We start from the raw sequence: 23,078 nt of genomic DNA on the forward strand, positions 1-23,078 counted from the left end.
CTTTGCTTTCTCTTTTTTTTGCACCCCCCGCTTATCCCTTTACAGCCAAGGTGGACTTTGAAACTCATTGCTTACTTTGCAGATATGAGCATTTCATACTACTTTCACCTCCAAACTTCCCTGATGATTTAAGAGAACTTAAATATGTCCCGGTAGCTGTGGGAATTCATGGAGCAGGACAGASATATTTAGAGAAGAAGACTTAGCTAGTGGCRAGTCAAGGTAATCCTGAAGAAAAGCAACTATTTTTCATAAAGAGGGTGCTRGTTATACAAAGTGAGGACCTCCTCKTCCACCTTGGCAAAGTGGAAAGTTGGCTGACCTAGACACCAATGTAGTGACTGAATTGCTAGCCTCCCACAATTGTTAAAGTGCTCTGAGCATCCTCGGGAAACAGGCAGGTACCTATTAAGCAGTTTGTTCAGAATCAAAGASGGACTTACTGATCTTGTGCCATGTTGAGTGAAATTCAAGAGGGAGGTGCCTTGAAGGGATCTGTGAAAATGTTGGTGATATGTGAAGAAGCAAGTAGTGGCTATGAGTGTATGCTTTCTTAAAATGATGATTTTTTTCTTACCCTGGGCATTAGTGGTTGAACAGCGATGGGTTGGGAGTATGGAGTAGACAGGAGTACAGTTCCCCAAAATGCTGAAATCCAATCTTGGAATGTGATACYGAAACGCTCTCAGTCCTTGTCAGAATTGAGGTTAAAGGCTGTGGCGTAATTCAAACTTGTTGCTGTTTTACCTCCAGTGCCTCACTGTCCCATACCGTGGTTCTTGATGAGCTYGCTTTGTTTCAGAGGCTGACCAAGCAGGAATTCTGGCAGCTGGTGCACCAGAGCTATGGCTCTGAGCTGGGCCTGAACAGTGAGGAGATGGAGAGCTTCCACTCATCATCTGAGGACAACGGGCAGTCTCGGTAAGGAGAGGCTGTACAGCCTATTGAAACACCTGGGGAAAAGCAGTGTCCTTTTTCTTATAACTCTGTTTTGAAAGGGCTGCTATAGCCCTACCAGAAGGGCTAAGCCTGTAGTAAAAGGATGCAAAGATCTGAAATGCGTAGACTGAGCATGTGTAAAAACTTAACTAATGTGTTAATTTTCTTAAACAGTAGCAGTGCAGCTGAGGCCCCTTTAAAGAGGGAGATGGGAAGATCTTGTTCTCCCTGAATCTGTGTGGGGATCAGCATAGGGCAGCTTAAATAGCAACCTTTTCACATRATGGTGCCTAGTCAGCACCTGTATGCCCTTCAATAGTTTGGAAGGTTTGAATGGAATGGAGTTAAGAAACTTTCTATTTTTCCCCTCCTCTGTGGAGACTGAAATACTTGTTATGCCTTGTTCTCCTGATATCTGAGGTCTTAGCTTACTTTCATATTGTCCTCAGCTTGAATTAAGAGACGAGAATAATAATAAGCTGGAATAATTTTATTTATAATGTGTTTTTGACAGAGTCATCTTGATTTTTTTTTAACAAATGTGAACTGATTTATGATCTGCCAGTGTCAATCTAATAACAGCATGTTCCATATCTCTATGTAAATAAGCATGACTCTACAAAACTGAGCAATGTAATTTATGTCTCTTCAACCCTGTGTTATCTGAGTATGTTTATGAGAAAAATGTCTTGAGTTCATTGCAGGCTTCAAAGGTGTCCTACCATGTATTTTCTGATTGTCTTGGCTGGTTAGTTTGGTTTTTGGTTGTGGGGGGGGTTGTTTGTTTTTCTTATGTTTTGTTTTTTTTCTGTTAAAAAATCACAACTTTGCAAGTTTGGATGCAAGAAAGAAAAAATGCAGGAAAAAATTATTTTCTGATGCTTTCTTAAAACAATTTATTTCCTAATTAGTTATAAGCTGTATCTGTTTCCTCATTTCCCACAGCCCTCGCTTTCTCTTTGATTCACCAGTGCTTGGTTTTATTAACCTAATAATCAGAAGCTGAATCTTCAGAGAGGTGGCTGAAATGAGGAAAATGGCTYGATATTAATGAGCTGGATGTGGGAAGAATGAGTTGGTAGTTTTTAGTTTTATCTGAACAGACATGGTTTGAATGCAACAATCACATATGAGACGCTTTCTCRGATATCTCAGTGCTTATATCTCCAAAGATACCTTCTATTTTGCTTTGGACAGATCCAGTATTTGTGATGATTCTGGAGAAAGGGATGAAAAACTACCCAAAATGATTGGTTTAGTTCGTGAGCCCTCACTTCAAGCAGAAGGAGAGTCACTCAACAGGCACATGTTGCCAGGAGTAAGTGCTGACACAGCCTTTCTTGCTGATAAGCGTATCTGCTCAACTTGTATATCTGTAAGCATAGGGTGAATGGAGATGGTAACTTCTAAAKAAGTCTTTAAAAAGTCAAGAATGTTTCTTACATTTGAAAATGAGCAWAATTCTGTATAAGGAGAATATTGTTGGTGTGAGCTTCAGCAATGCTGTGTCACTAATTCGCTGCACAACCTTGCTAAAATGCTGAAGCTTATGCCCTGGTCTGGTTTTGGTTTTTCCTTTGAAAACAGAATTGCCTGGTTTTTCAAAAGAATGCCTTTTTCACTTCCAGTGCTTTCTTGCTTATGCTCTTTGTCTTTTAAAGAGATATTTTCTCTTGTATTACTGTCTCTCCTGTACATAAGGTTTATGAAAGGGTAGTTACACTTCGTTATCCTTGCCTTCCAAGGTCAGTTAGTCTGCTGTTGTGCATATATCAGACCTTTTCCAATTGAAATTTGTGGAAATGCTTCAGAAGGAAGGGGAAAACCCCCACACTTGCTATAATAAGGATCAATTTTTACCTTAATGCCTTGGGTTAGCACAACTGAGCAAGCATGAATGCCTCAATTCATGTTGTATGAATTTGTGAATGTGTTTGGCTGGTGGGGATGGCAAGTGCATTAGTAGTAATATTTGAGAAGTGCATTAGTAGTAATATTTGAGACAGGCACAATGTCTAGTACAGGTACTGAGACTCTTGTGTGCAGTTGTAGTCCTGAAATGTTGCAGATATTTTCTCTTGGTTTTTAGATATCCCAAAGATTTTGGAAAAGTAAAGAAACTCCACTAATGCATTTTTTAATAAACTTCACTAGGGCTGGGTACCTAATTGCCAATTATGCTTTAGAGAATTTGGGGAAGGAATAAAAGGAGATTATTTTAATAGTTTTTACTACCCTGTAAATCTTCTGGCTTTTGTCACTTGCTAAAACTGATCTGGAGGTTAAGTAGGATTTAAATAGTTTTGCCAGAATCCAAGTTAATGACTAGACACTCATATCTAGCAAACAATATTGGTGTTTATCAGATGTTAAAAGCTTAGTTACAGAAGTGATGGGTATTCCTCATAGGAACCMTAACAGTATAAAAAAAATTTTTTTTGAGAGCTGTAAGAGAGGCCTGAGAGGACTGGGGATGCTGCTGGAATTTGGGCTTTTTGGATTGCTGAAAATCTACACAGGTAGCCTTGGTTTGGACTTGTCAGTCTTATTTACACAAGAGCAAGCCATTTAAAAATAATTGCTATGCCTGGGAAAGAAGCCACACCCAGACATGTCTCTTGCAGGTGCTAAATCTAATTGGGCATCTTGCTAAGGAGGAATRCCTGGGGATTTGGTCTGTAAAAGTGCCAGGCTTCTCACTTGAATAAACTGCCTCTAAAAAGTCTTYTCATTGTAATGTAAAAGTGCAATCTTGATAAATCTGTAACTAAACTGTTTAGTTTACTGTTTCAAGGTAGCTAAAATGCACAGTGATTTTGTTTAGCTATATGTGTCACTTGGCATTTCTCAAGAATGTCCATGCTTTCTCCACAGCCCCAGGATTGCAGCATATTTTGTAGAACCACAAGGGCARTAGGAGGAGGCAGTAGTGCTTAGAATGTATTTGTCAGAAGCCATCACAGTGATGACACAAAGCACACTCAATCACCTTCCAAAGACTGGAGGGAAACAGGCTTAAACTCCCCTTTACAGGTCTGATAGACAAAGTAAGTCCCAAAGCTTTTTYAAGATTAAGATCAGAATGGTGGAGGGGTCAGGTATGGTATTTGGCCCATCTTGAAATATTATTGTTAATGGCTGKCTGTTATTGATGGAGGACAGTCTGTGGGAAATACCAGTCATGGCTCATCTGCCACTCAGTACATGTGAATTTGGGAACCACCTTGTTGCCTGTATTTGCAACCATCATCTTCCCTCTACCTTTTGTAGGGAGTCCTTCCACTCCCAGAGCTTGCTGTTCACAGGCTAAAATCCAAAAAAGCCTTGCCACGAAGCTTAGCACTACTGGACTAGCTCAGGACATAAATGTACAATAGGGAAGAAATGATACATCTTTAATTCCAGCTGACAAATCCTAAAATCTTTACTTGTTAGTGTATAAAAAAAAAAAAAAACAAAAAAAAGCTGACAAATCCTAAAATCTTTACTTGTTAGTGTATAAAAAAAAAAAAAAACAAACAAAAAAACCCAAACCAACTCAAAACCCCATGAAATCTGTGTTAAACTTGTTCTTCCATGACATTAGGAGAAGCTTTTTTTTTTTCTAGCAGCTGTTGCTTTTGTCTTCTGACTTGAGCCTGRCTTTCCTGCTTGGCTCGTGGCATAGTGGCTGCTCTTGCACTGCTGGTGGGAACTCCACTTGTTCACAAGATCCCTAATTGTCATCAAAATGCTGAGAGAGTTTCTTGGGTTTGTGCTGGATCAGTGTGTCAGTGTTTAGGCTGTTCATCACAACTAGCTCCTTTTTKATTTCCATCTGTATTGGTAGGGTATTTTGATGGGTATTTTAATGTTGCTTCTGTCCTAGATCCTGTTGTGTGAGTGTGACTTCCATGGCAGCCCCTTTCAATAGGAATATTTGTTAACTGATCTGTTTTTCTGATTCAGTCTTCCTTTTTAATTTTTTTTTTTACCTTGAAGGAGTATTTTTGTCTGCTTATACTGCAGTCAGATTCATGCTTGTCTGTTTTCTAGCCACCCACCTTCTCCTAATGGCCCTTGGTTGCACAAAAAAAGTAACAGGTTTTTATTTTGAAAAAAACTCAACAAGTACAGGAAGTACATGATGATTGTTCGAGCAGTGGATGCTCTTGCTTTCTGGAGTCAGTGTTGAATAATCTTTAGGGATGCTGGTATTGCAGATGAATCAGAACAGCTCAGTTGAGGAGGCCTGATCATATTTGCTGTGGTCCATGCACAGCTTTGCTGCTTTTGATCCCAGGTGTTCTACTGGAGGCAGTGGGGCCTTGAGGAGAGGTTTAGAATGAAAACTGACTGGAASCTGGCAGCCAAGCTTTTTGGGTGACCTTTTGAGATCTATGAGCTCTGTCCATAGAGTTTCCCTGGAGGTTTACTTCTTTAAGTGTGCAATGGCATATATGCTTAACTGACAGTTCTTGTTTAAGGTTAAGAGCTGCATCATTGATTCAGTGACTGATGTTCTAGGGGATTTCCTTCCTGCTTATATATTGGAGATGGCAAATGATGGTCCATTGCTTTGTTTCTCAGAAGTAACATTTTATAGTAGGATGGCCTTAGACAGTATTTTAAAATTCCTCTTTTCAGAGGGTGATGGAGTTCTACAAAATAAGAACTTTTCAGATATGTAATTGGCATAGTCTAATCTTGCTGAAAGAGGAAGGCCCTGCCTGTTTTGTTGTGCTTCCCCTCTGGGTTGTTGGACCATTGGTAAACCATTAGGAAAAAACTAACCTGATGAATACAAATTAAATCTGGGTTTGCTTAATGGATTTATAAATGCTAGTGTTTGATGCAGGGAAGGGGACCAAACTGTGCMAATGGATGCAAGGGGCCAGTCCCATTTAAGGCAGCTCCTGGTACCAACAGTACATACAAATAAGTCTGTTCCTTGTTACCAGGGTTTAGTAAAATATTTAAATAAAGGGAAGAGAGGTTGGCTGGGGTAGAGGAACAAGGGAGAAATTAGTGCTTGACTGTGTGGTGAGTAGATAGAACTTCTGACKTCCTTTGTATGGCTGTCTGTTTTAAAGTAACTTCCTCTTTTCGTTTTGTTGGGTTTTTTTTTTTAATGGTCTCTGATTACTGATATATTTTTTTCTCTTGGTTATTTCAGGTGGAAGACTCCCCAAGTGAGAAGCAAATGAAGAGCCCTCTTCCATCTTTGGAAAGAAAACCTGCTAAGCTAGTTAGGAGCAGGTCTTTAGAAAAGTCCTTGGACCTTAATGAGAATGAAAATCTTCCAGAGAAGAGCAGTGCCTCAGATAGTGAAGAAGGTAAATCTCCTAACAGTTGGGCTCTGTAAGACAACATGTCTTTGGTGTTCCATCTCACTTGTGGAGAAAGTTARAGACCTTTCTGATCTTGTGAAACTTGTTTGCTTATTTGTTTCACAGAATTGCARCAAAAATGTTTTAGTAGCTTGGTTTCTGGGGAAAAGAACGTTGGGTGTTTAGAATGAAAACAAATTATAGTTTTTTTTCTTTTGGTGGGTAGAGAGTTGCTAACACCATAAATGAAAGTTTCATGATGTCATAGTGTTAGTGTCAAAGATGTTTCTTTGCTTTGTTTACACTTCTGGAAACTGCGGGGAAACATTTCGGACTGTTTTGAAGTTTCTGAAAGATTCACTGAACCCCCTCTTCTTTACACTTCTACCTTCTTAATGCTTATGGGCATCAATGTTATTGATGAAGTAAGCTGAAGAGCTTACAGGAGGTCTAGGGAAGACAACTTTCCAGCTTTCAGGAGAATATTCTGCATATTCTGAATCCAATCTGAAGACGAGAAACCTTAATGTATATCTTGCAGCAGATTACATTCTCTGTGGAAGCATTTTCTTAGTGGATCCTAATATACCAACCTCCTAACTCATATCTTATTACCCAATTCAAGACAGAGCAAACTCAGATACCTGGATGATCTGAGGTCTGTGGGTGCTTGTCCTGTGTGCCACAGTAACCCCTGACAAGTTCTCACTTATGGTGAGCTTTTCACTTACCTGGGGARGTTTTCTGTGCCAAAGGGCTGTAGTTGTTCAGACAGCTCATTAATTTTTGTGGATATTCTGTAATATCGGAATCTTGGATTCTGTAAATGCCTCTGGCACAAAGTGTACACAACCTGTGTTGGTTCCACAGTTATATGTTGGTGAGCAAATGAAAGAACAGTCCAACAGTAGTACTGTGCTCAGTAGCAGCTGCTAGTATTTCTTTCATGGGCAGAGAGAACTTCATCCTTTGTTGGCAGGAGTAGAACAGTTCAGATAATTGAGGTCAGTTCTTAATCTCACTGAGAAATTTTGTATCTTGTCATTTCAGAGTTGACAGCTGAAGTTGTTTGCAGGTATCATTATGTGGGGTTTGTTGGTGTGTCCAGGAACACTTTCAGAATTATGGATTGAATTGGATGCCTTCAAGTTGTGGTTTTTGCCTGGGATGTACTTTATATTCAATTAACTTTGCTTTTGCTCTCCCATACTGCTTCTGGGCTGGTTTGAGTTGAGATTCAACTCAATGCATGTCAGGCATTACAATTTTTGCAAATATACCCACATGAACAGGCTGTTTTTTATGCCATACTCCTACATACTTAAAAAGCTGTGCAAGCTAAGTTACTCTTTCACAGATGTATCTTTGAGAGCAGCAGAAAGCTTTGGCCTTTGGATGTTTCAGATACCTTGCACCTTTTCTATCTTCTCAGTACCACATCTCTCTTCACTCTCTGGATTTGAGTTTTATGGCAAAAGTCTCCAGTGAAACTGGTTGAAAAATAGTCCTGTTGTCTTTCCTGCTGCTAGTTGCTTAAACAATAGCAGTAAATATTCCCTGTCATGCCTGCATTAGTGATGTTGAATAAATAGAGCATATTAAACTGGAGATGTCTCTTTAATAAAAAGATAACTGACTTCATGCTGTTCTTCTTATTTCTCTTCCCTTCCCCAGGACTAGTCTTTTTTTATTCAGAATTTTCTAGACTCACAATATTAATCTTTTCTATCAGAATCTTCATGCTTAGAATWTTTTTCTTCTGTTTCTCTGTCTGTTTTCTGTTGCAGTTGCCCCACACTCTTTCAAGGTGAATTCCTTCACGCAAACGAAACTAGCTTTCCTACATGGCAAAGGTTTACCCATGCGATTAATTTCTCTTGTGTCCTCTGGCTCAAACTCAGGCTGCCCATGGAGGTGTCCTGGCAAATAAGGTGAGGGGCAAGCTCAAAACTGTTGTTCTTTACAACATAAATTCCCTTGTCCTAAGCAGTTCTCACCTTGGGGAAGGGGTGTGTGCATCCCATTGTGCACCACTGGACTATTCACCTGCATCTTGGTGTTTTTGTCCAGTTTCCTAAATCAGAATATAAGTCCTGAGCCATGACAAACTTCTGGCTGAGCTAAACATTATTATCTGTGGCCTTAATTCTGAGTTTGAGAAAGCAGATTTTAGTTCAAACATAGAATACATATGTTCAACACAGGACCAGGAGATCTTTTAATTTCCTCAAATGACTCTTTAATATATAGGGTAGTTAGTTTATTTTGAATGACAGTGTTCAACAGCATGAAATACTTCAAAGAAAGAAGGGGGAAACAGAATATTGGAAAAAGTCTTTTCTGCTAGATGGCTTTACTTTATGCAGGGAGATCATACATTTCTGATCTCCTTGTGTACCTTTACAGACCTTCTGTGTTGTTTCTATGTGCACTAATCACCTGAAATGTGTGATCTGCAGGAGATCATAACTGCCTGTACTGTGGTGCTGTAACATGGGCATAGCAGTGGCTTGACTTTTCTTGCAGGTAGGGGTGTGTAGGGTATACAGTGTTTGAAATACAGGATAGTTTAAATTGTGTTCAGCCCTGTGTTRGTTGTCTGTCATTCCTTCCTCCCASAACTGGTAAGAAATTTTGGATATAAAGTGTATGTAAGGAAGAGTAGCCCTGTTGTCTTGTTGGCATTTTAATCAAAATACTGAAAATACATGTTTTGTTGGAAAAAAAAATTACTTTGGGGTTTTGGAGGATGTATACTTGAGTTGCCTGAAGGCAAAAGGTTTTGGGGATTTTTTGTCTTGTGAAATGGAAAAAGCTAGCATTGTGACAATACTTACTCAGTAGCTCCCCAAGTTAATTCTGTACTTAGTCTTTTAAGTATAGGCTGGTTCTCTGAAAATGGTTAATACTGCTGATACAGTCTTTAAATAGATGATGTCTGGAACATGTTCACTTCTAGGAATTGGTTTTTTTCACTTGATTTCAGGTGTATCTGGTTAAAAGCTCCAACCTACGTATCTTTCATGCAGCATGTAATTTTTTCTCCATCCCCACTGGTATAAAAATGCTCAGCAGTGCCAAGATTTGCATACTTTTTAAAAATCCTGATCCTCCCCCAATTCTGTGGAGTGGAAAAATCAGCCTTCTTATTAATTTGTTTAATAGCCTCTGCTCTTATCAGTTCAGCTTTCCTAATTTGATTGTGGTGTGTGTTTAGCATTTTRCTGTTGGTTGTTGACAGGAATTTTAATAATGATGCTTTCTTATTGTCCCTTCCCTGCCCCCCCCCCCTTTTCTATCTCTTTTTTTGCACTGCAGATGTCTTTAAACCTCTGCCATCAATGCTGCATAATAGTATTATATTCAAACATTATTTCAGCTTGCCTTGCCGTGATGAAAATGACCTTATGAAGTGCAAAGCAATAGTGGGGGAGGGAAYAGACTTGCTGTCATTAGGCTGAACCAGGACACTCTGGGTAATAGGTTTACTTCTCTGTTTTTGGATCCCTAGGGATCCTTACCTGAAGTCAGAATAATCTCATGTTCTCTTAGCAGACAGCTCCAATTCAGCTATAAATGTAATCAGGGGAAAAGAGTTAGTGTTGATAACTGTAGACTGCTGAGGAGTTAGAGCAGCATTGAAAGTGGAGAATTAGACTGATATCTSTGTATTTGCACAAAACATTTTGGTAATAAAGAGTATTTCTAAGCCAGTCTGAGGTAAAATACTTCATGTTGCCCTACTGTTGCAAAAAATATAGGCAGATACAAGTTTACCTGTGTGAGTTAAACAAAACAGTAGACAAACATGCATCTTCATTTGAAGCAGAGATAAGTTGTTTAAGCTGCTTGTTCTGTTCAAATCACAAGTGTATAAAGTGTACTTATTCATTGCTGTGCTACTGTTTGTGCTCACTGCTTCATCTAGGATTTCTACAGATAAATTTCAAGAAGCTCAGAAGGGAAGTGACTTCAAGCTTGTCAAGCTCTTGGTGTATCCAGCTGCTTGCTTCCACAGATGTGGAACTCACAGCAGCATTTATGTGTACATGCACCTTCCAGACCAAAAGGTTTCCAGTTTTTCCGGAGAACAGCTGTTTGAATCCTAGCATTTAAAGTAGCTGATGGGTCTGATGTATAAACCCAGTTTTAGCTTGGATTTTCTGAAAATTACTGCTTTATGTGCTAGTAACATTTTAAAAAAACCTTTTGTTTCCTCTAAGAGCTGAGAAGCATTGCAACTAAAAACTTATTTCTCAATAGATATTCATGCAGTTAGCACTTCACTGACTCTTCCTTATCAGAGACATGACTACATTTGGATAGTGTAGGTAAATCAACTTACAGGCAGTTTTGTGTAGAACTGTGGGTGCTCTTCCTTCAGACTCCCTAGACAGAGGAGAGAGTTCATTCAGAGTAATATGGCTTGGTAGCAAGATCTGCACCTTAAGGTAATAATGCATGGGCTTTGTGCCTATCACAAGTTGCCTTTGCTTACCAAATTACCTTGCATCAGCAGAAATAGTAGCTGTCCTCAGACATTTCAAGTGAACSTGAAGTTGTGTCGAGCTCAGACTCACTGGGGCAGAGGTAATTTGTGTTATCTTGTATTTGCTAAGACATACACAAATAGCTGACAAAGCTTATCTGATGCCTGGTGGCTTGGTCATGTGTCTGGGTCTTCGTTTTTTTTTTTTTTTAAGTGGTAGCAGGTTCCTTGGGCATGTCAACATCCAGCTGAGTAACACTCAGCCACAGTAACAAGGTCTGAGGTGCCTGGTATCTGATTCCATGTTAGCTGATGCACAGTGGGTGCAGGGGATGTCAACATCAGTATCTGCAACTTCYTGTCTCTCAGCAAAAGAGAGGATGTGGGGAGTGCACTGTGAAAGGAGGGATCTGTAATGTTCATGTCATGTTAACTGAGGTCAAACTTACATTTCATTTGGCCTGCCTTTTGTTAGAGTTAGATTCAGCTGGGAGAGGAAATAAGTGAGCATAAGCTGAAAGCTCAGGCTGAATTTCTGGCTTCCTGCAGAATGTWTCAGCACAGCAGAATTTGTATTCTACATGTAATGACTGCATATTGACTGGTTAAATAGGCCTCTTGAAATGTATGTTTGCTTTCTGTCCTGTCTCATAATTGTGTGGAATTACAATTGCATAAGCAGAACACAGTGCAGGAAGGAAGTCAATCTCTTGTACAAGCACAAAAATACAGTACTCATGCTTCATTTTTGGGGTCCTGCATTGAAGCCTGGTGAGATGAAGGAGAGATTTTTAGGAGGCAGATGTTTTAACAGGGTTCTAGCAGGCTAGGAGCAGCACTAGAGGGGAAGTCTGCTCACTCAGAGCAGTGTTTTGCTGGGGACTGTTGTGGCTCTTTAGTTGCTGCATTTGGCTTTATCAATACTGATTGCTACCGAGCAGTAATGCTTTCAGTGCTGTAACCTTGGCTTGTAGGCAGCTGCTGAGCTACAGCATGGTATTCAGGCTTCCTCTGCATTAGTGGCTGGCACTGACCTTTCCTAGCTCTGAGCATTCATTTGTATCAGTTGAAAGGTTGGCAATCCTGACTTGTATCTGTACATCACAAGATTTGCTTTTGGGCTTTTTTTTGTTTCATTTCGGTGATGTGTGGGGGTGGGGGGGCTTGTTTGTCTTATTGGTAATTATAGCTTAGGATTGACTCGTTTCTAAAGYATAAGCAGATTGAGTTGGAGTTGGCACAGGAAACTGCTTGCCCTCCAGGATTATAATTCTATCCCTTATCTCTTGAAAGCGTGGCTGAGACAACCACAAAGCTGAGTCATGCCAGCAACCACCAAGAAGCAGAATAGCAGACCAGGGCTGCAGCCACAGAATGCCTCTGGGGTGCTTGGTGGTTTTGAAATAGGTGATGGCRTTTAAGCCTCATGGTGTATTCTTGGGGACTGCAAAATGGAGCAGGATGCTTCTTGTGTTCCTGTTCAATGGAGGGAGGAACAGTTTGAAGAACTGTTTGGGAGTCTACCTGGTCCCTTAGACTGTGGATGCTGCCAGTATTAAAAWTTTTAAAAGCAGAATTCTGAAACCAGCCACAAATAAGAAGAAAACAGTTATGGTTTCTCTGCCCTTCTTGCTTGTCCTTTGTACAATAGGCACACATATTAATGAAGATTATGCAAACTTTCCCCAATGTTTCTTGTAGGATTATCGGAATACTGAAGGCAAAACTAAAGGAATGAGACCTTTTGATGTCAATTTATCAGTTTGCACAGGGAAATGGTGGTAGTGGTGTGTATTTGAAAATCAGCTCTGAACTTTGTTCCTGAAGGCAACCTACCTACCAAATCATTTGCTGCTGTCATTACTTGGTTTCTGAGAGCGAGGGAAAAAAAAAAAAAAAGCTGATGCAAGCTTGGGAAGGATTTAAGCTGTAATAAAGCTTAGAATACTATAAAGACTCTTCATAATACTGTTCTTAACCTGATCTCTCTGTCTTTCTTAGCAGTGAAGGAGACTGTCTCTGACAATGATCTCTATGGGAGACTTTTTATAAACAGAGTTTTCCACATCACTGCAGACAAGATGTTTGAAATCCTTTTCACCAACTCTCACTTCATGCAGAGGTTTCTTAATTCCAGGAGTATAGTAGGTAATAAACTCTTTTCCCTTCTGTCTGTGTTACAAGCTGCCATGAAAGTTTTTACTCTGAGAATTGCTAAATAGGGCAAAGTTAAAATTTAAGTTTCTCCTTGCTTTAAAAGATTTYTTAAGCTTAAAAGTTTCACTAGGAGAGAGGATATTTAAATYWAGGCKCTTGYTTCTGTAGATATGTACATTTTGGARKTAAARCCTCATTTCAGTTCACCACAAAACTGCATTTTAATGCTTGAATTTTGAGTAGGTTATTAAATTGATGCATTCTGTGGTGTATTTCTGATTACATTGTGTCCCAGAAGTCGTGAAATTTGTGTGGCTGGCACACAGGCAAAAATCATTGCATCCTCCTAAATGAGGCTTTAATTTTCTGGATGAGTAAATTTTATTCACTGAGACCATAAGAACAAAAAATTAAGTCAAAAAAGGTAATATTTATTCAGTGTCAGTTTGGAAGGCAAAGTGGCAAAAGCCTTTGATAATGCTGAGTGAATCTATTCAACTTTAAGCAAATGGGAAATGACATATTTTCATTTAATTGCTTATTCTTTTCTCTACCCTCAAGTCTCTTTCAGTAGAGGTTCAGCTATTCAGAGCCTCACCTTTGGTCATTAGCAGACTAGAGTTTTCCCTTTCCTGGAAAAAASTGACAACTATTTGGAGTCAGTTTTCTGTCTCTCCTCCCACTGCTGTTCTCAAAGTGTTAAGRATGTGATAGGGCAGAGATAATGCTCTTTAGGTAATTTTTATGTGAGATTTTGCATAACTTCTCATCTAGATGCTGTGTCAACCCCTTGGAATAGAGACTCCAACGGCAATCAGTTGAGGACTTTGACGTACACTGTAACCATTAACAATCCACTCTGTGGGAAGTTCACAACTGCAACTGAAAAGCAGGTACTCTGTGCATGTGTGTGCCTGTCTGGTGCCCTTTAAAAGAAGGGAGAGGTCAGCTCTGTGGTATGTCAGAATTCTGACCATGGATTAAAGTTCAGTGAGCTGAATGTGAGTCTGCAGTTTAAACAGGGCATCTCTAAGGGTGGCTTGCTGTCTCTCTCATTGTCAGGGAGCCAATGCTTATTAAATGAGAGAGACTTTCTGACTTTACAGATGGCTGTAAACTCCCACAAAATTTGTGGGGAAAGTATTAACGTCTCTTAGGAATTGGGGGGTAAAAAGGTGCAATTAAAGGCTTTCAATGTCCATGTCTGGGTAAGAGRTKAARAGCCTACCAAAGGGCCAYCAGGATGATGAAGGGACTGGAGYATCTCATGTGAGAARTGGCTGAGAGCTGGGAAGGTTTAGCCTGGAGAAGAGAAGGCTYAGGGGGRATCTTCARATTTRTACAAATATCTGAAGGGAGGGTGCAAARAATTCTGAGTCAAGCCTTARCCATCAAAGRCCACAGATTTCAGTGGTGTSCAGTGATGGGACCAGRGGTGACGGGCACAAACTGAAATTCAGATGATTGCTTCTGARCATCAGGAAACACTTTTTCACTGTGAGGTTGACTGAGCAGTGGAACAGATTGTTCATAGAGATTGTGGCACTTCCTTCTTTGGAGGTATTGGAAAGCCATGTGGACATGGTCCTGGGCAGCCAGCTCTAGACAGTCCTGCCTGAGTGAAGTCTTGGAAAGATGAGCACCAGAGGTGCCTTCCAGTCTCAACCCTTCAGCAGTATGGCTTTGGGAAAGGTCTCAAAGAGGAGCTGTGGTCATGAGGCAGTGGCCAGCCTTGCATCTGGTACTTGAAGCAGCAGTGGGGAAGTGCTGCTGCTGCCAGTGTTGGCTCTAGCAGGAGGCACCTTCTCTTTTCCCACCCCACYTAACATTCTGAACTGGTTTTTATAGTGGTTCTTCAAGCTTTCTTTTTCCTCGAGTTCACTTGGAGGTGGTTGATCCAGCCTAAGGAATTCAGGCTGAAAGTGGGTGGGGAAAATTTGCATACCACGAATACACCTGCTTATTTTTGTTTTCTTTTGTGCCAGATCCTGCATAAGCAGAGCCAGAAAGGTCAGTCTTACCAGGTGGATGCAGARGTCCTGACCCATGAYGTCCCCTACCATGATTATTTCTACACTGTGAACAGATACTGCATCAGCCGCACATCCAGTCACAAGTGCCGCTTACGGTGAGCCTGGGTGGTGCATGGGGACAGAGCAAAAACCAATGCAGGAGTGTTCTGAGTTGATGATTAGTAGAAGTGCTGCCAGCAGCATAGCAAATGTTGGGTTTTCTTCTGAAAAATGAGCTTGGTTTATTTCTTGTCACGTGAATGCTGTGTTTGGATCTCATTAATGCAGTGAGAAATTAACTGAGATGTTGACTCTGGAGTACAGAACTCATCTCCCACACTGAGCTGGGACCTGACCAGCCTTGTATTTTTGAGTGCAGCTGAGTGGGATTAACTGGAAAAAATTGAAATGTTTTATTACAGGGTTTCCCAGGTATCCTTGCTAAGGGCCTGCAGAGGAGAAAGGTTTTGTAGGAAAATGCAGGGAAGATAGAATGTACTTAATTTTGCAAGGAGGGTACTCAAGTAAACTCTGCCTAGATATGGGAGTTCCTCTTCAATTTATTGGAAGCATTGGAAGTGGTGCTGTCTTTTATCTCCATCTTAAYCGGTACTCAGAAAAGGTTAGCAAGCCTGGATTCTATTCTGGTTTATCTCAGACTATAAAACTACTGAAAACTCCCTCTTTATGGGGAGAAGAAGGGAAGAATGGTCTTTGAAAGACTGTTTTGGATTTTTTTTGAGTGATTTACTGTTCTTCTTTGAGACCTAGTTTTGTTTTTTCCAAGACACATGACACATGACAGCCCTAGGGTAAGAATAAAACCTAGGTATCAACATGGTGYATAGAGCATGCAAATGTAGAACAGAAGGCACATAGTGATGTTACTTTTTAAACTGTGTTTAAAATGGCTCAAACTCTATTTGAAAGATATTAATTTGTTAGACTAGAAACACAGTGGGCTTATGTTGATTTGGAAGGTTACCTAAAAAGTTGAAAAAAGTGTATTCTAGGATGGTCCATGTTCCTGACTGAAATCGTAGGCTATCCTTTTATCCTTTATAAAGAGCTCTGGGACTCACTCAGTTGTTAGAAGCATCCCTCTGAAGGATTCTAGTCCAATTAATTTTTATTCTGGAAGCATTGATTAGCTTGACCTGAGGAATATAAGGTAGGCATGTAATTTTCCCCTCKGTCATGCTCACAGAATGATTTTAATTTCTGTCTGCTTGGGGTAGCATGTGAGCACTGGATGTATGAGTGGTGATAAAGAACTTCACTTTATGCTTTTGAAGTGCCCATGTAATACATTGTGTGACATACAAAGCCATGTGACATAGACATACAAAGGAATAATCACAACTTTCTTAATGGGAAGCTGGAATCCTGTTTTAGATGTGTGTTACAATGAGAACTCTTCAGAGGATAGAAATTGTTTGCTAGTCTGAGTCTGAAGGAAAACATTCCAAAATGTTTCCAGTAATTTGGACATTCAGATTTTGAGACTTTAGCTAGAGATACTGCCTTTGCTATTGTCTGTCTTTCTTCAGTGAAAGTGCTGCCCAGCTGGAGAGCARTGGCAGTTCCAGTTGGAATTTCAGATTATAGACAGAAGCTAGAGGCCTGCCTCTGATAAGAGGTTTTCTGCTATCACTGTGCTGCCTGGAAAAGCACTCTTTCATTATTGCATTCTGTTTTCTAGGGTTTCTGCAGAAGTGAAGTACAAAAAACAGCCTTGGGGCCTTGTCAAGTCTGTAATTGARAAGAATACCTGGGGAGGAATACAGGAAAACTTCAAACAACTTGGTGAGACATTTTCTTCTTTCTGCTGGAGTAAGGAGGCTGCTTTTGCTATGTATGTTTTTATGTCTGTCAAACCTGGCTCCTTGAAGGATGGTTTTGAAAAAAGGCAACACCTAAGCAGTCTTGAAGACAAAACTTTCTGTCATCAACTGTATCTGCCAGTTCCAGGRTGTGAAAGAAGCCTTGTGGCTAACAAGGGGATCTTGTATACCTAGTCATAATTGCTTTCAGAAGGAAACATGAGGAGCAGCAGGAAAGCTGTTATTCTCAACTACACGTGCTTATCTCTAAGAATTTCCTTGATTGTGCATATGAGAAGRGAGGCAGTGGCACTTGGCAGGCTCTGTGAATGTCTGTTCACAGCCTGGCCAGCCACAGCTGCAGGCTCACAGTCTGACACAATTTCTAGTCTCAGTCTAGCAGTGTCTTGCACTGCTCTTCCAACTGCTGTCTGGAATATCATTGAACAATCCTGCCTGGGCTGAGTGCACCACCTCTGCAGAGTGTTCCAAGTGCCCTCTAACAAATAGAACAGSGGTACAGGTCAGAGTGTAGTTTGCTAATTATCTGCTTTAAGTTCATATACTAGAAAGTGTGCTTGTTCCTCTCACTGCCACCCTGCATATCTCACAATTTGTCTTCAATGCAAAGCTTTTCAGCTTTCCAGCTTTCTTTCTGACAGTTCAGTAACCTTATTTTTTTTTCTGCTGCAGAATCAGATCTCCTAATGGAGGAATATGCAATTAATCAGTCCATAGAGGACTCGGGAAAATTACTCGCTCTGAGACGAAGGCGACGCACTTTACACAGGGGTTTGGCAGAATCACTTCCCAAACGCTCTTCCCAACATTCCTCTGGTGACATGGGAGTAGAGTCCCAGGGCAGCTTAATAGGTAGGAGTTTTTATATCAAGTGTTTTCCAAAAGGTATGTTCAAGAAAGCATAACTCTTAAAATAGTGCAGGAGTAGTGCCTRTGTGTATATTACTCCTGTCTTGATCTAATTGGTGTGATAGCAAATGTTTTAACAAGTTCAAGCTTCTTCAAGCTTACATAAAGTAGATTTGGAGCATGCATACTCATGATAAAAGTGACTATCTCATGAAATTAAGCCTAATATCATATTCAAACCAAACAAAAATCAACCAGAATCTAAAATGCCACTCTGTATCTGCATAGGTTTGAAAATGAGATTGCATCAGGAAAAAAAMCATGAACCTGAATCTCTTACCTACTGAAATAGCTTCCTAATTAATTCTTTTTGCTAGTGCTGCTCCACTTTTTCAGATGAGCGTGTCTCTCGGTGTACACTACAACTTTTATGTATGTTCTTTGTCCAGGGCAGGAAGTGTGAGTGTGCAAAATTGGACTTTCATTTAAAGATCAGCGTGCCCACAGTGATAGGTGACAGCTGCTCAGTTTGGAAAGAATACACACACTCTGTCCCTCAGTAGTGTGTGATCCCTGTTGCCTGATGAATAGCAGATGGCCTCTTGACAAGCTGTTTCAGGACAATAGATAAACCAAGCCAGTACAGATGGGACAAGTTACAGGAAAATGTGACTGACACTGATTGTCAGAAAGATGAATGTAAGCAGGAGAACAAGCAGTAGAGAGTCACTTTGCAGCCTGTGCTGTGTGTGACTAGCAGCACATGTGCTGAATGCATGCTGGTAATAGATGGACTGCAGCCTTCTCAGGCTATTGAGGTTTAATGTGACCATGCCCCAGCACTGTGTTTCCCCAGCACAGTGGGGTAGGGAGAATTCTGATGGAAGAGCCTGACTGTTCAGCCAGCTTCTCAGACATGACTGCAAAAATGTCTTGGTGAATGTTGGAGGTGATCCTGTGTGCTCACGTGTCCAGTTATTTTTTCCATCAGAAATTATCGAGCTATTTTATGTGAAGTGCTGTGTACTGACATATGTCAGGCATCCTTTTGGAATGTTTTTCATTACTTTTTAACCTTCTTCTCTTCCATGCTCTATAGGAAGGAAAAGAGATGCAGTAAGTAGGACCACCACCATCATTGTAGTAATGAGTGTCTTGTAAGTACTCATTTGCATTAAAATGTTSCTTGACTCAAGCTCATCTTGGTCTTTACCTGTATTTGTTCCTTATTTGCATGTTAACATTGCATGTAACATGATAAATCTTAACCTAATTTYAGTAAAATGTGGGTATAAAAGGGGAATGGATTGACTTGGAAATGATACACAGAAAGAAAATGCTGACTTGCCAAACTAGTCTACCTTAAAGGTTTTCTTAGATCTGATCCTATTGAAAAAATAAAGTCTAGCATTTATTAATGCCTAATTTTAAAAGTTCCAAGAAGAGATACTGTTATTTCTATTCGCTATTGCCCAGCTTAATGRTAACTGCTGAGAATTGTTCAGATAGATACTAATTTTCAGTATAGTACTGCCTCACACCTTTTTTCTCCAGGGATTCTGCGAGGATTCTCCTTTTATAGCTGTTTTTTAGCCATGATGTTGTGTTTGTAGCATTCTAACTGAAATTGTTACAAAACCTGATAYTTGTTTTCTTCTCTCTGCAGTTTGCTGCTCTTGGTCTTGCTGAATRTAACACTGTTTCTCAAGCTGTCAAAGATAGAGCATGCTGCTCAGTCCCTCTATCATGTCCAGCTTCAGGAGGAAAGCTCTTTGAAGTAAGTTGAATTTATAATCTTTGCTTGCTTTCTTGAGCTTGTGTGAGAATCTCATCTAAATAAATAAATTATAAACAATGAAACTCAGTGTCAAATTTYCAAAAGTGGCTGGGGCTTGCTGTGCTTCTGTGGTCTGTGCTGAAATCCAGTGATATGTCTGACTGCATCTTGCAGTAATAAATTTCTCCTTTGACAAGCTGTTTTGGGAGAAATGTTAACCTTAGTTTGCATTTATCAGCCTGCTGTGACTCATCCTCTGTGAATATCATAGTGCTGATCACAGAACCGAAGTGTTCATCCTGTGTGAACCAGCATGTTCTCAAATAGGAATGTTAAAGATTCATTTAGCTTTTAAGCTTCTTTCTGTGAGTCTCCTGCTAAATCTCCTCTCCCTCACAAACTTCCATGWTACATGCTTTTTGTACTCAGACGCAGAAAGATGTCGCTTCCTCTTGAATACAGTATCAACAAATAAGTTAAAAACCATATCCTGGTGTTGAGTCTGGATGGGTGTGGGGACCTCCCATAGTGACCATGTCAGAAGTGGTTAGAGCAACTTTGTTCATAAGAAAGATCTTGCTCCCAGAAGTATGAACCTTACACTGTAAGGTAATGGGAGCAAACCTTTTGTCTTGGTGCTTATTGTCTACCAAGGTCTGAGGTACTGGTTTCAAGAAAACAGGGATTGGAACTCAACTGCAGGCAGCTTTTTTTATGTGGTTTTTGTAAGAGGATGCTTTTAGCAATGGCAGAGCAATGGTGGCAGAGAACAGCTGCTTTTAAGAAGGCATCAAGGCRCTTGTTTCATGTTTCTGATGTAATCTCAATCTTTTTCAGCATATCCCCAGAAATGGTATCAAAAGAGGAGATCCCTCARTATGATAAGGAACAGGTTAAACATGTGAAAGGAGTTTTAAGAGACTCAATTGAAATGCTTGAGCAGGTAGGTCTGGCAATCTTTCCTGGTGATGATCTTGTTTCTCAACTCAARTTTTCTCCCTTAAGCTATCATATCTTTTGTTTGATGTGGTCTGATGCTAGCTAAAATTTTCTCAGTCTGTATGGCCCTAGACTTGAATTTAGTAAACAGGCAGTGCTTATGTTTCTCATCTTTTAGATTGGGTTGGTTTTGAAATTGTTTGTTGGTTTTTTTTTGTTTTGGGATTTTTTTTTATGAGGGTATAAGTATCCATGTGAATTTTCTTAAGCTTGTCAAGTATGAGATGTGTTGATGCAGTTCTGAATCATGACAAAGCAAAGACTGGAGTATTTTGAAACAGATACAAGTCTTTTCTAAGAAGACTCACATTAAGATGTGTCAAGTATTTTCCCATCTTCTTACAGGATTTCTTCATTCAGGTTTATCCTGGCTTTTGCTCCCCCCTACTCTTCTAGATATTGGCAAGAGCTTCACTTAGCCTTGGTGCCAAGGGGCCACCCAATCTCCAGTAAAAAGTAAATAAATTCTACAGACCATATGTTTCTGAGATGCTCCATAGAAATTAATTCACCTTCACAGTAACTTAAAATTCCAGGCTCTTGTATAGTACAAACATGATTTAAAAAAAAAAAAAAAGTTGTTGAATACTGTTGTCTGATCCTGAATTCCATGATTGTTAAATCCCTAAAATCCCTAGTCTGAAATTTCAACTCAGTAACTGAAGAACAGTAAATTTGTGCTTTAGTTTTTACTTACAACCCATGAATGTTCCAATTTTAACTTCTTTTATTAAATCTTAAAATGCATTGGAATCAATTGTTTATTTAGGCAAGCTGAAGAAGGATTCACATGTACTTCCCTCCACGAAGTTTGCTCTTTGTTCTTCTATGCACTAAAGGAGGTTAGGAAAAGAAGCCATTTTTATAGACCTTGCTTAGAGGTGTTTTGCACACTCTACTGCTATTAATCTATTAATTAACCACTTTGATCACAACTTGAAAAAGCCTGAGTGCTGGAAGTTTCACTTTAGAGACAAAGTTTTGTGGTTTCCTTGCTTTTAATTTTCTCTGCTTACTGTCCAAATTCCTAATTCTGAAGTGTTAAATGCTTTTTGAACACACAGTGTAAAGAGGAAAAGTGAGAATTTAGTCACCTTTTTCATCCAGAATAACACTTTTTGTTGGAAAGTCCTGACATGTCTTTAGTCCTTGCTACCTTGTATTTTCTGAGGGCTGTCAATCTAAAAACGTTTTGTGTACTAAAATGCATTAGGAGGGCCAGGTATTAAAAGAAAATTAATGTTATGCTGCCATGTTCCTTGGAGTATTTGCAATGAATATTATCTGTGACTAAAAATGAGTGGGGTGGCCTCTCTTCTGTGCTGTTGTCTGGTGAGGTGYTAAGACTATATCATCCTGGACTGTTAGTATTTATAAACTCTACAGAGTGTAGCTGTTAGGARAGCACAGAAAGCCAACTGTTTATGGAAACAGGGAGGAGGAAATCACATGAAACCTTTAAAAGAAAAGGAGGAGGGAGACATTATTTTTCTGATACCACTCACCCATGCAGGAGATTGACTTAAGTAATTGTGGGGGGGTGATTGTATCTTCACAGCTGAAGGTTTCCCTTTCCATGCTCCAAAGAAGCTTTGACCACTTGAACAGGACACAGAGCAGCAAGACTGAGAGTTAATAACCACATCAGCTTTTCATTCAAGACCTCGGAAGAAGAGATGTGTGTGTGAGGACTTGTGGGGTAGGGATTGTAACTGTCTCCTCTGGACTCTTTACTGTTTAGCTAAAAAGCTGCACAGAATAAAGGTTTGTGGAAGAAATAAGTCAGGTTCTACATTGCCATAGCTTGGCAGTCTTGTCTCTCCTGCCAACTCTACTCTGGGGAGTCTCACTTCCAAACAGTGCAGAGCTCTTGGATCCATCCCGTGGTGAGTGAGCGAGGGCAGTTGTACTGCTGGTGAACAGATCTGAACATTTCAGAGGGGGAAAAACACCCTCAGCAGAGAACTGATCTTGTTTTCYGAAAGTGCAGCTTTTTATGTCAATGTAGAAAATGACCATCACTGAAGAGTGTTTTGGAGAAAACAGAACRGTAGTGGATTCACAGCCACAGGATCTTCATGGGCTTTTTTTAGCCATGGGGACCTTGTGAAACAAGTCACCATTCAAAGGATGAATATGCCTAAGATTAATTAACAGGAAAAGGTTTGATATCKCTTGCATACTGCAAGCTTTGGCAGGCTGCCTTCTGCCATATGTTTCTAGCTCTCGCAGAGAAATTTCAGCCCTCGGTGTTTTCCCTCCATCAAGGGCTGTGCTTCAGTGCTTTAGCGTGGTGAGCCCACTGATGATGAAACACCTTTTCATGTGCTTCAAGCTTTTTCTAAGGACGTTGAGGGAAAGAAGATTAATATAGCAAAAAAAAATCTGAGAAAATGCAAGGGGCCCCCTCCCTCGAGGCTGGGCCGTGGTTGGAGGGCAGCGCTGGCTGGGGGTSTGCTCAGCCCCTTAGGCACCGGTGCAAACACCGCGTTGGAGGGTAGGGAGGGAGTGCAGGGTCGTTTGAAGGTGTGCGATGGGGAACTTTTGCGGGGAGCAGCCTTTGGCCGGACCCCGCGGTCCCCACCTGTTGCGCTGCCCCTTTAAGGCAGGTGCCCCCGCGTGACGGCGGCCCCGCCCCCCGCGCGGCCATTGGCGCGCGCCGCCGTCAGGTGGACGGTCCGGGCGGGGGCGCCGCCCCCCCGC

The 23,078-nt window shown here is 40.5% G+C and overlaps 1 protein-coding gene across 4 annotated transcripts in view; it reads left to right on the forward strand.

The window, feature by feature from the left end:
• Positions 1 to 22,882, forward strand: part of GRAMD1C (GRAM domain containing 1C) — a 52,624-nt gene extending 29,742 nt beyond the window's left edge. Inside the window, exons 7-18 of one of the 4 annotated variants that reach the window (XM_057364215.1) lie at positions 803 to 921; positions 2,137 to 2,257; positions 6,095 to 6,254; positions 12,739 to 12,885; positions 13,669 to 13,787; positions 14,880 to 15,022; positions 16,609 to 16,712; positions 17,423 to 17,602; positions 18,699 to 18,756; positions 19,266 to 19,376; positions 20,214 to 20,319; positions 21,934 to 22,882. In XM_057364215.1, the coding sequence (XP_057220198.1) occupies positions 803 to 921; positions 2,137 to 2,257; positions 6,095 to 6,254; positions 12,739 to 12,885; positions 13,669 to 13,787; positions 14,880 to 15,022; positions 16,609 to 16,712; positions 17,423 to 17,602; positions 18,699 to 18,756; positions 19,266 to 19,376; positions 20,214 to 20,319; positions 21,934 to 22,011 (1,446 nt within the window). In that variant the 3' untranslated portion in view covers positions 22,012 to 22,882. The remainder of the gene's footprint in view (positions 1 to 802; positions 922 to 2,136; positions 2,258 to 6,094; positions 6,255 to 12,738; positions 12,886 to 13,668; positions 13,788 to 14,879; positions 15,023 to 16,608; positions 16,713 to 17,422; positions 17,603 to 18,698; positions 18,757 to 19,265; positions 19,377 to 20,213; positions 20,320 to 21,933) is intronic. The other 3 variants (XM_057364213.1, XM_057364212.1, XM_057364214.1) reach the window with 3 other exon arrangements.
• The last annotated feature ends 196 nt before the right edge of the window (positions 22,883 to 23,078 follow it).

This window comes from Malurus melanocephalus, unplaced genomic scaffold, assembly GCF_030028575.1.
Source record: "Malurus melanocephalus ecotype Western Australia unplaced genomic scaffold, MMel_1.1 scaffold_36, whole genome shotgun sequence".
Classification (NCBI taxonomy): Eukaryota; Metazoa; Chordata; class Aves; order Passeriformes; family Maluridae; genus Malurus; species Malurus melanocephalus.